Source organism: Octopus bimaculoides, chromosome 7 (genome assembly GCF_046866305.1).
Source record: "Octopus bimaculoides isolate indiv1 chromosome 7, ASM4686630v1, whole genome shotgun sequence".
In the NCBI taxonomy this organism is placed as follows: Eukaryota; Metazoa; Mollusca; class Cephalopoda; order Octopoda; family Octopodidae; genus Octopus; species Octopus bimaculoides.
In genome coordinates, this window is record NC_142934.1 from 28894248 (window position 1) to 28910688 (window position 16441).

The following is a 16441-nucleotide window of genomic DNA, read 5'->3' on the forward strand; positions in this document are numbered from 1 at the left end:
CATTACTTGTTTTTCTAAATTGCACCATAAATGTTCAGTAATATTGAGATCTGGAGACTGTGGTGGCCAGATAAGATGTTCAACTTCACTAGAATGTTCCTCGTGCCATTCAGTAACAACTTTAGCTGTGTGAATTGGTGCATTATCATCCTGAAAGATTGCATTTCCCCCCGGAAACAGTTCTGCAACTGTAGGATGAATTTGATCAGAGAAAATGCTTTAAATAGTCTTGACTATTAATTCTGCCATGAAGAGAAACCATTGGGCTGGCGGATTTCCAAGATATAGCCCCCCACCCAGATCATCACAGATCCTCCTCCATGTTTAACAGTTGGAAGAAGGCAGTCTGGGTCAAATGCTTCTTTTGGCTCTGTCTTCACTCGTATACTCGGCCGGTGGTTGGAAATAAGGTAAAGGATGACTCATCCAAGAAAATAACATTCTTCCACTGCTCTAGGAATCAATTCTGTAGGTTTTTACTCCACTCTAAACGTTTTGCAATATTTGTTTTTGAAAGTTGTGGTTTTCTGATTGCAGCCCTCCCATGAAATCTGCCTTTGTGCAGCTCCTGACCTAAAGTTTTTGTGGAAACTGGGTTCTTGAGGTGGTCATTAAGCTCTGCAGTAATTTTGGGAGCTGTACTTTTGTGATCCTTTCTAACAATTTGCATAAGGGTCCAACGGGCCCTATCTGAAAGTTTTGGTTTCCAGAGTTTTGTTTTGACGAGGAGGTTTTTTCCCCTCTTTCTCAAAGGTTGTCATTACCTTGGAGACAGTACTTCTTGATACACCAAATATTTTGGCTGCTTTTGTTACGCTTTTTCTGATGATATATGAAAAGAAACAGCAATTTTGGCAAAACATATTAAGCAACACTAATAATAAATCAAAACACATAAAAACAAACAAGCTTTTGATGGTTTTATAGATATTTCAAAATTATGATGCTAGGTGTTTCCATTCTTTTGTCCAACCCCTGTATGTATAGATACTTATATCAAGTCCAGTGACTTTTAGTGTTGTTTTGAGTTGATCTTTGTATCTTTGAAGAGGACAATACCATGGTCTTTTCCTTGTAGTGGGAACCTTGACTTTTTCATTCTTGCTACATGTCCTGACCACCAAAGATGGAGTTTCATGATCTACAATTTAATGCTTTGACTGTTGGCTCTTTCCTCAACTTTGTTGTTGGTCACGTAGTGTTCCTGTTTGATGCTCAAGGAAGCCACCAGAGGAGAAAAGGAAGAAATCATACAACAGAAGAGAAAGGCTTCACAAAATCAATCTCGTCCTCCACCAACATTACCATGCAGTCAATGCCATTGACTCTTCTATGTAGGAATTGGTCTTCTTAATCATCAATGCTATCACCATAAAGGAAGTGTTCAGCAAAGAAGAAACTAAATTCTCAGATATGAGATAAAGCCAATGACAACATATATATATCGATGGTGTACTTTTTACGTTGATCTTACAATCATGGAACAGTACATTGTGTGTGTGTACACAGGTGCGTGCGCACACAGACACACGCACACACACACATACACACACACACAGCATGACTAAGTACAGACATGGATAGGTGCAGGCATGGTTTAAACATAAGCATGGCTATGTGGTTAAAGAGTTCACTTCTTAGCCACATGATTTTGCATTCAGACCCACTGCACAACACCTTTGGCAAATATCTTCTACTCTAGCTGTGGGCCAAACAAAGCTTTGAGGGTGGATTTGGCAAACAGAAACTGAAAGAATCCTATCATGTGTGTGTGTGTGTGTGTGTGTGTGTGTGTGTGTGTGTGTGTGTGTGTGTGTGTGTGTACATGTGCTTTGGTGTATATGCATTGGTGTGTCTGTTAGCGTCTACTTGTCTTGACATTACCTATTAGTTATTCACGACTGCCATTATCATTGAAGAGGTATTCTCTGTTTCCAATCTTCTATGAAAATATGTTCAATATGGGGAAATATTACTTTGCTTAGAAACAAGTGAGGTTTGGCAGCAGGAAGTGTGTCCAACCATAGAAAATCTGCCTTAAGGAATTCCATCTGACTCAGACAAGTATGAAAATGTTGATGATAGAATGAAGATGAGTGATGATACAGATATACACACACAGATATATAAAAAAAAGTATACATTCACATATGCACACACGAACACACGTATATATAACACAAACACTTTCCTACAGCTTTCTTAATTACATTGCTTGCTTATCTTTCAACTTCAGTAATTCCTCCTGCTAAGTAACAGTTCACAACAGACAAAAATCTTTGTATATTATCACTGTAATTATTATATAGGTAGTGAGCTGGCAGAATCATTAGGATGCTGAACAAAATGCTTAGTGACATTTCTTCTGGCTTTATGTTCCAAGTTCAAATTCTGCTGAGCTTGATTTTACCTTTCATCCTTTTGGGGTCAATAAAATAAGTACTGGGGAGATAAAATCAACTAGCCCCCTCACCCAGAATTTCAGGCCTTATGCCTATAGTAGAAAGGATTATTATTATTATATCTCTTTATTATAGGTTTTGTCAGAGCTCCTGGAGTCTTACATGCATAGCAAGCTTGCTACCTGCAGCCTATGGTACCATGCTATCCATTCTTTTCAGCCATCTAATACTTTACTGATTATTCTGGCTATGCCAAGGAGGCAAAACTTTTGTAACAGTTCTACTGGGCACTCTATTCCAATTTCCTTTATATTCCCCTTGATGCCTTCTGATACTGATCCAAAGGACCCAACAATAATTGGCACTATCTTCACCTTCTTCATTTTCCATAGTCAAGCTAATTCATACTTAAGAGGGTTGTATTTATCTATCTTTTTGTCTTCCTTCTTAACTATTGATGAGTCAAAGGGACATGCAACATCAACTGTATAGCATATGTAATGCACCTTGTCCACCACCACTAGGTCCAGTCTGTTATGCTCCAACACCTGATCTGTTTGGATTGGGAAATCCTAGAGGATTTTGCAAGTTTCCAACTCTGCTACTGTCTGTGGCTTGTGCTCATACCATGTCTTGCCTCTCTCTAGCCCTCACTTTTTCTTGTATTGGTTCTGGGCAAGTCTAGGACATTCGTTCATGATATAGGCAATGGTTTCATCCACTCTATTGCAGATGCAGCACAGCGAAGACATTTGCTCATTCCTAAAGTTGACCCTCCAGTTCTTGGCCAAAGCTTAGTCTTGCACTATCAGTATAATGCTCTTGGTCTCTTTTTTTAGTGTTCCAATCCCACCTGTTTTTTTCAGCAACTTCTGTTACTGCTGCATGGAATTGATTGTGTAGTTCCTTCTGGCATAATTCTTCTTCATGTCCTTTTTGCACTTCTTCCTTTGTTTTTTCTTTTTTTTTTCTCTGCTTTCAATACTCCCTCATTCCTAACTGTCACTAGCAAGGTTTCCTTATTTGGGCTCGGTATCTCATTAAGCTCTCGAGTTCGATATGTATGCTGTCTTACACACTAATCAGCCCTCTTCCTCCATTTGCTCTTTTCATGTATAGGCAATCAGTGTCCGCATGTGGATGATAGGCTCCATGCATTGTTAGAAGCTTTCTAGACTTTCTGTCCATCTGTTCGCTTCAGGATTCCAGTGCCATACCAAACTACTGCAACTGTGTGCAAGTTTATTGCTGAAATTATGTTCCTGGCATTTATTCTCACTTGCTGCAGGTATTTATAGCTGGATTGAAGTTGAATTGCCTTCATCGTTTCACCACTAGGCAACCATATATCTTCTGTTCTGAAAAGCTTTCCCCGTCTCATCACTATTGTAGTACATTTTGAGAATCCAAATTCCATCTTAATATCATTGGAGAAAATCTGCACAGAATGGACTAGGGTGTCCAGTTCTGCCTCAGTTTTTGTGAATAGCTTCAGGTTGTCGATGAATAGCAAGTGGTTCAGTTTTCCCTTTCCTCTTCCCAGACCATACCCTAACTTTGTTTTCTGTACTATTTCACTCAAGGGGATCATTGCCACCATGAAGATCATTGAGAACTCACTGTCCCCTGGAAGATACCTCTCTTGATTTTCATCTGGCCTAATACTTGATTTCCTGGTGTCAATTCCATTCTCCAGCATTTCATGCTATTCCATATAAGGCTTCTCATATTTTCTGCTACTCCATACATTTCCATTGTTTTTATTATCAAGGAGTGTGGTATCATATCGTATGCTTTACAAAAGTCAACCCATGCCATGCTCCGGTTTGTGTGTCTTCTCTGTCAGTTCCTGATAATTAGATTATCAATTAAAAGTTGATCCTTCATTCCCCATCTCCTCTTTCAGCGCCCTTTCTGTTCAATAGGTAGCAGCCCATTGTTTTCTAGGTATCTATATAGTTCACTGGCCAACACACCTGACATTAGTTTCCACATTAGTGGAAGGCACGTTATTAGTCTAAAGTTGGATGCAGCATTTCCCTTTTCAGGATCCTTGGCACACAACAATGTCTTTCCCTTTCTCATCCAGCTGGGTACTGCACCTTTCTGCAAGCACTCATCTAGCTGTTGTATCATCCTTTCATGTAGCCCTCTCAGCTTCTTCATCCTTGGACCTCATCCAGTCCTGGGTGCTTCCAATTTGAGAATTTTTTAAACTGCTTTTTTTTTTATCATTTCTGTAGTTATCATTATGTCTTCTTGGCTTTCTATATTTCTTAACCTATCTTGGATTTCATGCAGCAACTCCATTTCATCGTCATGCTCTACAGGTTGGTCCCAGATCACTCTCCAGAATGTCCTGCTTTGCTCTGCATCTGGTATCATTGTTACGTGTATTTGCCCATCTAGTTCCTGAAACAGTTTCTTTTGATTTGCTTCAAACCATCTGCTTTGCCTGAATTGTTTTGTTCTATTGTCATATCTTTCCAGTTTTGCTTTGATTGCTGCTACTCTTTGTTTCAATTCTTCCAGTATCAGATCATACCCCTTATCTCTTATCCTATATGTTCTTTCCAGCATTATTCTTATGCTTTCGTTCTGTAATTCCTTTCTTCTCCATCTATCAACTTGTCCTAAATGTCTTTTTAACTTTGTTTCTCATAAATTCATCAACGCCAAAATGGTTCTTTACATTCTGTTTGTTCTCTTCTTTTGTATTCAACTCTATCTGCAGCAACCATAGCTGCAGCCCAAATAATCTTGTTAGTTTCAGTTATATTTCTCATCTGGAATAGCCCAAGGACCAAATCTATTTTTTTGGTTTCAGCTTTGAGCTTGCATTGATCAATGTACCTCAAATTAGGGTGGGGTGTGTGCTTGATCCTGGTCTTCTCTAATATATCGGTTCAGAATCCTCACTATATCTTGTTGGCCAGCATTGTAGTCTTGTGCTATAGCTCTTCCTATTACTTCTGCTTTATTTGCATCATCATCATCATCATCATCATCGTCATCATTATTATAATAGACTTGTGACAGTTGGTTAAAGCTGTTATTTAATGGTTTCGTGCCAAAATGGAGAGGCAAATTTAGCAATCATTGAGTATGGCTAAGTGTATAAGCATGGCTTGGGTTCCTTTTTTTGTTAAATGCTACACAAGATAACAACAACTTTTGTATTAAATCATGTCCGATAAAGTGCAGGCACGACTGTGTGGTTAAAAAGTTTGTTTCTCAACCAAATGGTTTCAGATTCAGTTCCATCTCATGCCTTTTATTTTGGTGCCTTGTACTGGGCACATTTTTGGTATGAATGTGTGGTCTTCAAAGGTTGTTAGGATTTGCAAATACTTTTTGGAACCACCCAATCCTTACTATATGCCACTTTTTGTTAACTCTACTTCCCCACTTCTCCATATTGAAACACAAAAGCCACTATTAGCCATGGGTTTATATCATGTCCAGTGTCTTTTATTGTCATTCTTATATTTCTTTGACTCATTCACTTGGGCACAAATATAAAGGTAGAGGTATGTCTGACAATTCAGCCTGTGTTTTGGCCAAGGTTTCATTTTCAAAGATACAGCAGATAGTGCCATAGCATTTGTGTTTTTTTATTTCAGAGGATTCCTTGGTAAAATTTGAACTCAGAATGTAAAGGTGGACAAAATACCACTAAGCATTTTGTCTGGCATACTAATGATTCTGTATGGTTGTCACTCTAATAATAATAATAATAATAATAATAATAATAATAATAATAATAATAATAATAATAATAATAATAATAATAATTTTGACTCTATATCTTCAGGAGGAGTTACCTCAATCCTTTATATATTAACCAAAATGAAGTAGACTGACAAATTTATTTTTTGAATCAGTTGAAGACACACAAGATGGCGAAATATCGTTCATTAGATAACAATGGCACTCTTCTTTTAATTTTGACTTTTTGATGATAACGACGACGACGATTCTTTGTAAGTTTGCTACAAGGCCAGCAGTTTTGAGGGAAGGGATAAGTTGATTACATTGAACCTAGTGCAGAACTGGTTCTTATTTTATTGACCCTGAAAGGACAAAAAGTGAAGTCAGCCTTAGCAGGATTTGAACTCAGAATGTAAAGAAATGGTAAAAAAAAACCCACAAAGCAGTTTGTCTAGCACTGTAAAGATTCAACCAGCTTGCCATCTAATAATAGTAATAATGATAATAATAATAATGTTTTCTGATTAAAGGCACAGCAATTTTGGGGAGAGGTTAGTCAGTTACATCAACTCCAGTACTTGAGTGGTTCTTTAATTTACTGACCCTAGAGGAATGGAAAGCAAAGTTGGCTTCAGTGAAATTTGAACTCAGGACATAAAGAATCAGAACAAATACTTTTGCCCCAACATGTCACACATTGGGACTGAACCCCAAAACCATCTGGTTGGGAAGCAAATCTTTCAACCACGTAGCCATGCCTGTACCTATCAAGTCTGCCAGTTAAAATTAAGAAGGATATATTGAATAATGTAAGGTTTGGCTGAAATATCTCGATCCTAGGTCTGTTTGATCAGAACTGACCTGGGTTAAACAACAGCAACGCTGACATCATTGAAGATGAAAGAAAGATGTAAAAACTGGTTGAAATAGAATAACGAAGGTGTTTTTGATGGTTGATGGTAGAATTTCTCAATGTTGGATCCGTGCTGCTGTACATAATCTACTGTTACAGTCACATCTGTTGATTTGGTTCGTTAATTTGGCTCTGCTTCTAAATGCTCTTGCCAACTCAACTTCTAAACAGATAAAGAAAATAATATCAAACATATACATACATACATACATACATACGTGTGTGTGTTTGTATATATGTGTGTGTGTGTGTGTGTGTGTGTGTGTGTGTGTGTGTGTGTGTGTATATATATATATATATACATACATATACAGAGAGAGAGAGAGAGAGAGAAGGATTAGTTCATACATATATGCATACATACATGTATATGTATGTGTGTGTATATATTTACATATATATCTGCATGTCTGTTTATTTCTCTCTTTATCTGTATACACACACACACACACACACACACACACACACACACACACACACACCCAAACACATATATTTATATATATGCACACACATACATTTACACACATCCTTGTATGTGCTTGTTTATATTATACTTGCATGCATGTGTATATGTATATATATATATTACATATATGCACATACATACGCATGCTCACATACACACACACACACATGTATATCTTTTCCTTTCTTGTTCTCCAAGCCAGTGGGGAAATATGATCAGGCTAAATGCCTCCTCCAGCGAACATTCACCCACTCACATAACATAGCTTTTCTTGTTAATTGGTTTATTTGCTAGTTTAGAACATTCCCCTACCTGTAACTTTTGCTTCTCATGTCTGTGAAAATGTAATTTGAAATGTTTGAAAATGTATGTTTAGACAGAAGAATTTATTGCAATATATTCTACCAATTCTGTTTGCAAGAACCAACTGTTTGAATATAATCTAATGAAAGAATACTACATGAATGTACTCGAATTCATTAAAACAACCAGCAACTTTCTATGTCAAGGAAATCCTTGATGCACTTAGTTCTAATTGTCATGTTTCAACAGGATGCATTGTAGCTTTGCACATACAATAGCTCTGGAAGTACAATAGCTTTAGAGGTGCAATAACTTTGGAGGCGCAATAGCTTTGGAGGTGCAATAGCTTTGGAGGTACAATAGCTTTGGAGGCACAAAAACTTTGGAGGTACTATGGTCAGCAAATTGTAGTTGCAGCCAGTGTTGCTAAAGAAAAGTTTCTTCTCCAAGATAGTTTTAATGTTGGTATAGTTCTTGAATTTTGGTAATTTGAAGAACTTGCTGAAAATAGTAAAGGTGGATACTCCAGGGAAAGTAGAAAAATTTGATGATAATTATTAGAGATATTTCGAAAACTTATATGTAGAAAAGAACACCACAAAGCTGTATCTGGCCTTTCCTGATGAATGGCATTTAATTCCTTGTCTTCTTTTGTTTGTTGGCATCAGACTTTGGTCTCCATAATCATATATATGATTACTCTGAATTGTAGAAGATAACTAAGGAGCTGTTGAGTTAGGAGTACTGGGCTCCCAAACCCCGCCAAATTGATACATTCATCAACATCATACTACAATCAGTGGTAATGATAACATGTTTGTGCTTCTTTGTTACTTTTAGGGTTTTAATTCTGCTCTAGAATGGTATGATAGGTATGTATGTGCCTGGGTGTATTAGGAATATATTACATTAAACAATTTTGTGACTAAATTCTAATGAAATAAACTAAATATTTGTTTCATTTAATTTTTAAAATAACCAAGAATTTTGAAAGATTTTGTAAAATAGCAATTTTTCATTATTAAAGTCATGTTTGAAACATAACTTAACAGAAGTTTTTTTCATAAATTTAAATACAAACTCTTTAAAACAGGTTGGCATCAAATAATTGAATTTTTAAAGGATGAGAACTGTTAAAGATAGGTTTAGAATATATTCAAGGCATTGCATAATACAGTTGTTCTCAATGGGAGTCATAAGGCCCTCTTGGAGACCTTTGCTCACTTTAAGGAAGTGAGATACTGTCTACTAGTTTGTGTTGTATTAGTGAGGTCAGTGGAAGAAATTCACAGGGGATCCTTAGGAACCTGAGAAGAGTTCCGAAGGGAGCCATGACCAAAAATGATTGATAATGACTGACTTAATGCTTACATGAGGAAGAAGCAACTGCATTAGTTTTATTAAAACAAATGATAGATAATATGGCTGTTAGGGCAACACTAAAGATGTCCTTGCAGCTTGGAATAAGGTGAGTCTCATAGATAAAATAAATGTTCCCAATTTACAAATAAGGTCAGCAGTTTTCAGGGGAGGGAGTCAGTTGATACTATTGACCCCCGTATTTGATTTTTACTTTATTTTATTGACCCCGAAGAGATGAAAAGTAAGGTTGGCCACAGTGGGATTTGAATTTAGAATGAGAATAGAGCTGTAACACATACTGCACAGGATTTTTTCCCAATGCTCTAATATTATCATCATTATCATCATCACCATCACCACCACCACTTTCGACCACATCATCATCATCATCATCCTCTTTTAATATCTGGCTTCCATGCTGGCATGGGTTGGCTGAGTTGACAGGATCTGATGGATCTGAGAACTGCATTGTACTCCAATGTCTGCCATAGTATGGTTTCTACAGATGGATTCACTTCTTAACATCAGCAACATTACAGAGTATACTGGATGCTTTTACTTGTGGTACCAGTACCAAGTTGCTAAGTTCTAAGCTCATTTAACCAATGACTGTATTAAAAATATGTTTAGATGCATGGTAAGAGCAATGATAACAATAATGATGATGAGGTAGAGAAGGAAAGAGGTGAGATTTGAATCTCATCATTAACTGATGGTAGATAATTGTTATTCACAACGAATTTCTAGTTTCATATTGTCTGATCTTTGTTTGGCTATCTGTACTTGTAGAGAATTGTAATATCAGTTTGCCTGAGACCACCCCTGGTTCTATGATCCAAGCTTCTTCTTTTAAAGTGATGTAAATTAAAACCTCCCTTCAAAAATTTCATGTTGAATTATTTTCCAAACTCCAGCTTAATAATGTCAGAGTTATTTAATTAAATTCGGCACCTTCGGTAAGTGTCTTCTACTGTAGCCTTGGGTCAACCAAAGCCTTGTGAGTGGATTTGGTAGACAGAAACTGAAAGAAGCCGAAAGAAGCCAACAGAAACTGAAAGTAAGGCGGCGAGCTGGCAGAAATGTTAGCACGCCAGGCGAAATACTTAGCGGTATTTCGTCTGCCGCTACGTTCTGAGTTCAAATTCCACCGAGGTCGACTTTGCCTTTCATCCTTTCGGAGTCGATTAAATAAGTACCAGTTACGCACTGGGGTCGATATAATCGACTTAATCCGTTTGTCTGTCCTTGTTTGTCCCCTCTGTGTGTACCTCCTTGTGGGCAATAAAGAAATAAGAGACTGAAAGAAGCCTGTTGTATATATATATATGTGTGCGTTTGTGTATGTGTTTATTCCCCCATCACCGTTTGACAACTGGTGTTGGTGTGTTCATGTCCCCATAACTTAGCAGTCGGGCCAAAGAGATCAATCGAATAAGTACTAGGCTTGCAAAAATTAAGTCCTGGGGTTGATTTGTTCAACTAAAAACTCTTCAAGGAGGTGCTCCAGCAAGGCTGCATTCAAATGACAGAAGCAAGTAAAAGAATAAAAGAACACTTCTGAAATTAATTGAATCAAATGCAGTATAGATTGAAAGAAATATGGTGAAGCAATAGGAGAGAGACATAACATTCAGTTGTATCATTAGCAACTCAGATCTCATCAAATCCCAAATCTCAAGCAAGATCTCCTAGAAATTACTGAAGAAGGAAGTAGATTTCATTAACAGACAGAAAGCTATGTGTGGGAGTGGAGCCAGGGGACTGGAATGCAGAGAGAAGGCTGAGCCACCTAAAGTTACCTAACTTATTTGGCTGATGTGCTATGAGTTAGGTTGATTACGAAAAAACAGATAATGTTGATGATGCTGTTGATGTTATATAACTGTGGATAATGTATTAATGATTACTTTGTTTCATTGTCATATTATCTTAAATACCATATCATCAACAATATATTTACATGCACAAATAAATATGCATCTATGCATATGTATGTGTATATGTTTCTGTTCCCTTATTCTATGTATTTGTACATATGTACATCACTGACGCTTATTCACTAACTTTTACGTAACAGTGATATCGTGTAGAAAATAAATTTCCCCCCTCTCCTTTAGCAGTTCAGTTTATTCCAATTATTTGGTTTCTAGCAACCAAACATTTGCGAATTATTTTTCACCAACTTCCTTCCTCTTTTTCTACACCACTTCCAGTAACCAAATTCCAGTTATTTATAGATAAACATTTTCTAGAGACTATGATGTCTTCAACTAAATTACAGTAAAAAACCCGTTTACTTTGTATTGGCAGCTACCTATCCTATCATCCTTCAAGAGGTTTGCCAGCTGCTTCCTTCATAGGAGAAGCAGAAACAAGTGGGGTGATATTGGCCTTGGCAGAGGTGATGGTGGTGTTGGTGGTGTTAATGACAGCAGTATTAGAAGGTGGCGATGGTGGTGATGGGTGGTAGGAATATTAGCAATAATTCTGATGATAGCGGTGGTGGTGAGGATATTAAAAGTAATAGTGCTATTGAGATGTGGGGAAGGGGTGATTGTCATTAATTTCTGTACTTTTCTTTCTTTTTTTTTTTTGCAGTCAAAAATAAACACAAGATTGATAATTTTTCTTTTTAATGAACTAAACAATATTGAGTTTGTAGTATTTATTTTTTATTATTTTTGTCATTTTCTTTTTTGTGCACTTTTCCTGCCAATTGAATTTCCTTTCTGGAAATCTGTTCTTCACAGCATTTGAATGTGTGTATACACATGAGTGTACCTACATATATAAATACCTACATTTATATTCAAGTATACATGTAGACATATATATGTGTGTATGTAGGTGTGTGTGTGTGTATGTATGTATATGTATATATATATATATATATATATATATATATATATATATATATATATGCAAGTATATATATATGCATATATATATATATATATATATATATATATATGCAAGTATATATATATGCATATATACATATATATATATATATATATATATATGCATGCATATATATACATATGCATATTTACATATATATATATATGCATGTATATATATGCATGTATATATGTGTGTGTGCATATATATATATATATATATATATATATATATATATATATATATATATATATAAAAGGAAAATAAAGACAAGGTAGAAAATGCTAAAATAATTTTATCATGAAGAACATTTTAGTACTGGTTCCAGTCATTGTGACTTTTTCAAGAGCAACAGACAGAAAAAGGGAAAATGTCCCTTGCATTTGAAAAACTATGGAAGTAATTTTTTTAAAAAGCGTTTCATTTAACTTTTCCACAATTTAATTGTTCTTCATACTTTACTCTAAGTTGAAAAAGTCGCAATGACTGAAACCAGTACTAAAATGTTCTTTGTGATAAAATTATTTTAGCATTTTCTACTTTGTCTTATTTTTCTTATACATATCAACTCGTGTGTTCCTTTTCAACCTTCTACACACACACACACACACACACACACACACACACACATATATATATCAAGTTATATATAAAAATAATTTAACATTAAACTGAAAGCTTATTGAATGCTTTTTAGCAGAGTACATATTAACTTTTACGAGGAAAAGTAAGCTGCATCGTAGATGTTCCAGCTTGTTTGCCTTTGTCAACTGCGATATGGCTGAATTTTTCTCACTCATCACACCCTTATATAACATCAAGTTTAACCTTCTACATAATTTCTCTATGTAGTGGGGTCATCCCTTTATGACCCCTTTTTACACTTATACCTTAACTTCCACTTGGTGGCCTTTTTTCAGTCATCTTGATTAAAGATAACGTACTACACACTACATGTGACTTCAAAAGAGAAAGTTTGTCTCATAGAACCTGGGGCAGTCTCAGGCAGGTTGATATTAAAGGAGTTAATTATCTAAAATTCTCTACCAGCACATATTCATCATCGTTTAACGTCCACTTTCCATGCTAGCATGGGTTGGACGATTTGACTGAGGACTGGTGAAACCGGATGGCAACACCAGGCTCCAATCTGATTTGGCAGAGTTTCTACAGCTGGATGCCCTTCCTAACGCCAACCACTCAGAGTGTGTAGTGGGTGCTTTTACGTGTTACCCGCACGAAGGCCAGTCAGGCGGTACTGGCAACGGCCACGCTCAAAATGGTGTATTTTATGTGCCACCCACACAAGAGCCAGTCCAGTGGCACTGGCAACGATCTTGCTCAAAAATCCTTGTCAATTGAAAATCAGATGATATTAACCTTTTAGCATTTAAACTGGTCATATCTGGCCAAAATATTCTACTTGTTGTATATTCAAACTGGCCAGATCTGGCCTGTCACACCTACCCTACAATGTCATTCAAAGAATAAACAATCATGTCATCAAAATCTCAAAGCTACAAGATAATGCATGATTAATTCAAAAGAATGGGAATAAGCACTACATTTGAATTATATGAACACTGAAGGGTTAAATTGGAAATTTTTTTTATAGCAGTTGTCCACCATCAGTAAATGAGGAGATTCAACCCTCATCTTTTTCCTTCTCTGCCTCATCATTGTTACCCAACAAATATTATTATAGACAAGAAATCCACACAAAATACTGAGACTGTAGAATGTAAGGAATGAGAAAATGGAAAAATGGAGGAAATAGATGATAGGAGGTACCGTTTGGTTAAAGTTAGTAGTAATACCCAAGTCAATTGAATTAGTGCGTATACATAGAAAGAGATGTTAAGAAATGAGTTGATAGATGCTGAGAAATATGTTGAAATCAATGAAAAACAAAGCAGATGAACTGTTGCAAACACAAGAAAATTAGGGTAGAAGAAAGAACGTGGACATTGGCAATATTTAAAGAAAAATTGTGTTGCAATTTTATTTTCTAAAATTCTTAAAATTTACCTGAGATTCCATTGTGTCTCGTTTAAGTTGTTTATTTAAGTGATTTTGGATCTTGTCTCATGATAACTTTGCATTCTTTAGGAATTATGTTTTTGTGTATGTTAACTTTTCACTTTTGGGACAAATTTCATGTATATGACTCTTTAAGTCTCATATAATATATAACTATATAAGTAAATATTATACACAACTATACGATATGAACATCCAGATTTTCTATGATTAAGTGCTCTTCCTGCCACTAACACTCACAAGTTTCCAAACAAGGTAATATTTTCTCATGACCAGACATGTTTTTATAGAAAACTGGAAACAAATACCACTTTAATGAAGGTGACATTCATTTACATATCACCAAGGACACACACACACACACACACACACACACACACACACACACACACACACACACACACACACATATCTACCAAATATACTCATAAGGCTTTGGTTGGCTTGGGGCTATGGTAAAAGAAACTGTCCCATGTGCTACACTTTGGGGCCACCCTGCTCTATTGTATAGGATGTTCATCTATTGCAAATATAGACATCTCTAATTACCAAAATAGTCCTTAATATTTGTTTTTTTTTTTTCAGGTACAACCTGGTAGCATTGCAGATTGTGCTGGGGCTAAGGCTGGTGATGGTATCTTGAGGATAAACAACACAACTACAGACCACCTCACTCATGAGCAGGCTAAAATGGAAATTATTCGATCAGCAAATGAGATTAATTTGCTTGTGAAAAGGTAAGGTCTGTTGGTTTGGTGTGTGTGTTTAGGGTGGAGGGTTGTGGACGTGAGTGTGAGTGTGTGTGTGTGTGTGTGTGTGTGTGTGTGTGTGTGCATGTTTGTGTGTGTTGATGGATGATTGTGCTGTAGGTACATGTGTATGAGCACATATGTATGTGTATCACTGTATGTGTGTGTGTGTGTGTGTGTGTGTGTGTGTCCCCTAATATACAAAAGACTCATGAAATAATTGTGTCTGAATGCAACAGTCATGAGCCAGTAGGCCAGTGCGTATATGTTCATATGTCTCTATATGTACCTTGTCTTACCAATTCATGTACACACTGTCCTTGTTTCTCCTATTCTCCTTTTTTTAATCACATCAGTCTGGAAGATCCAGCAAAAGACATTGGCACAACCCCATCTTCCAAGTAAAAAGAAAAAAAAACGTTTACTATACATCCTGCAAATAATTTCATTATAGGTGTAGGTGTGGATGTGTGGTAAGTAGTTTGCTTCTCAACCACATGGTTCCAGGTTCAGTACCACTGCATAGCACCTTGAACAAGTGTTTTCTACTGCAACCTCAGGTTGACCAAAGCCTTGTGAGTGAATTTGTAGATAGAAGCCGAAAGAAGCCTGTCGCATATATATGTGTGTATATGTGTGTGTGTCTTTGTGTTTGCCTCCCACTTCTGCTTGACAACCAGTGTTGGTTTGTTTGCATCCCTGTAACTTAATGGCTTGGCAAAAAGAAACCAATAGAATAAGTACCAAGCTTAGAAAAAAGTAAATACTGGAGTTGATCTGTTTCACTAAATCCTTCAAGTGGTGCCCCAGCATGGCCACAGTCTAATGACTGAAACAAGTAAGAGATAAAAGATATTGAGCCACATTTGCTCAACCTGGTAGCAAGAATAGTCAAAAACTTTTCTCCAACCCTAACCCTCAACATTACATTCATTCCATAGAAATGACACAGTTATAAACTATTACACATGTGCAACACCTATCTTTACCTTTCACATATCTAAGTCTGCCTCACAAAGACTAAGGTGTTTTGTGGGGGGTGTTTTGTCTACTCTTGGGAATCAGAGAATAAATGCTTCTGCTGTTTTGGTGCTTTAAACAGCACAAATATATTCTACATTAATGTTCATACATTGAGGATGATGCACCCAGCTTCACACATGTGCATTGTTAAGCTACAACCAAGAAAATGTGTTGCCTGCTTTACAGATTTCAGTTGCTAATACTCAACACCTTCAAGTCATTATTCCATTTTCATCTCTCTCTGTCTCTGTCTCTCTCTCTCCACACTCCCTCTTCCCTCCTCTCTCTCTCTCTCTCTCTCTCTCTCTCTCTCTCTCTGTAAATTCTATGCTAACTGCAAATTTCTCAAAATCTAAATACATTCAGAGAATCCACTCTTGCTATTCTTGTATCCCTTTGTCTATCTCATCTTCCTTGCCTCATGCCAAAGATTGATATCAATCTATCTTTCTTTTGATTGCATCTCTTTAACATCCCCCTCTTCATGTTTTTCTTCTATATATTAATTAATTTGCAACAGTTCAAATTAATCTATAATAACTAACACCACTTGCTTATCTCTACTTTC

General features: G+C 36.5%; 1 protein-coding gene across 3 annotated transcripts in view; it reads left to right on the forward strand.

Moving 5' to 3' along the window:
- LOC106868487 (PDZ and LIM domain protein 3) overlaps nucleotides 1-16441 on the forward strand; it is a 163557-nt gene that overhangs the window by 66784 nt on the left and 80332 nt on the right. For all 3 annotated transcript variants that reach the window (XM_089355077.1, XM_089355079.1, XM_089355078.1), the window contains exon 2: nucleotides 14687-14838. In XM_089355077.1, the coding sequence (XP_089211203.1) occupies nucleotides 14687-14838 (152 nt within the window). The remainder of the gene's footprint in view (nucleotides 1-14686; nucleotides 14839-16441) is intronic.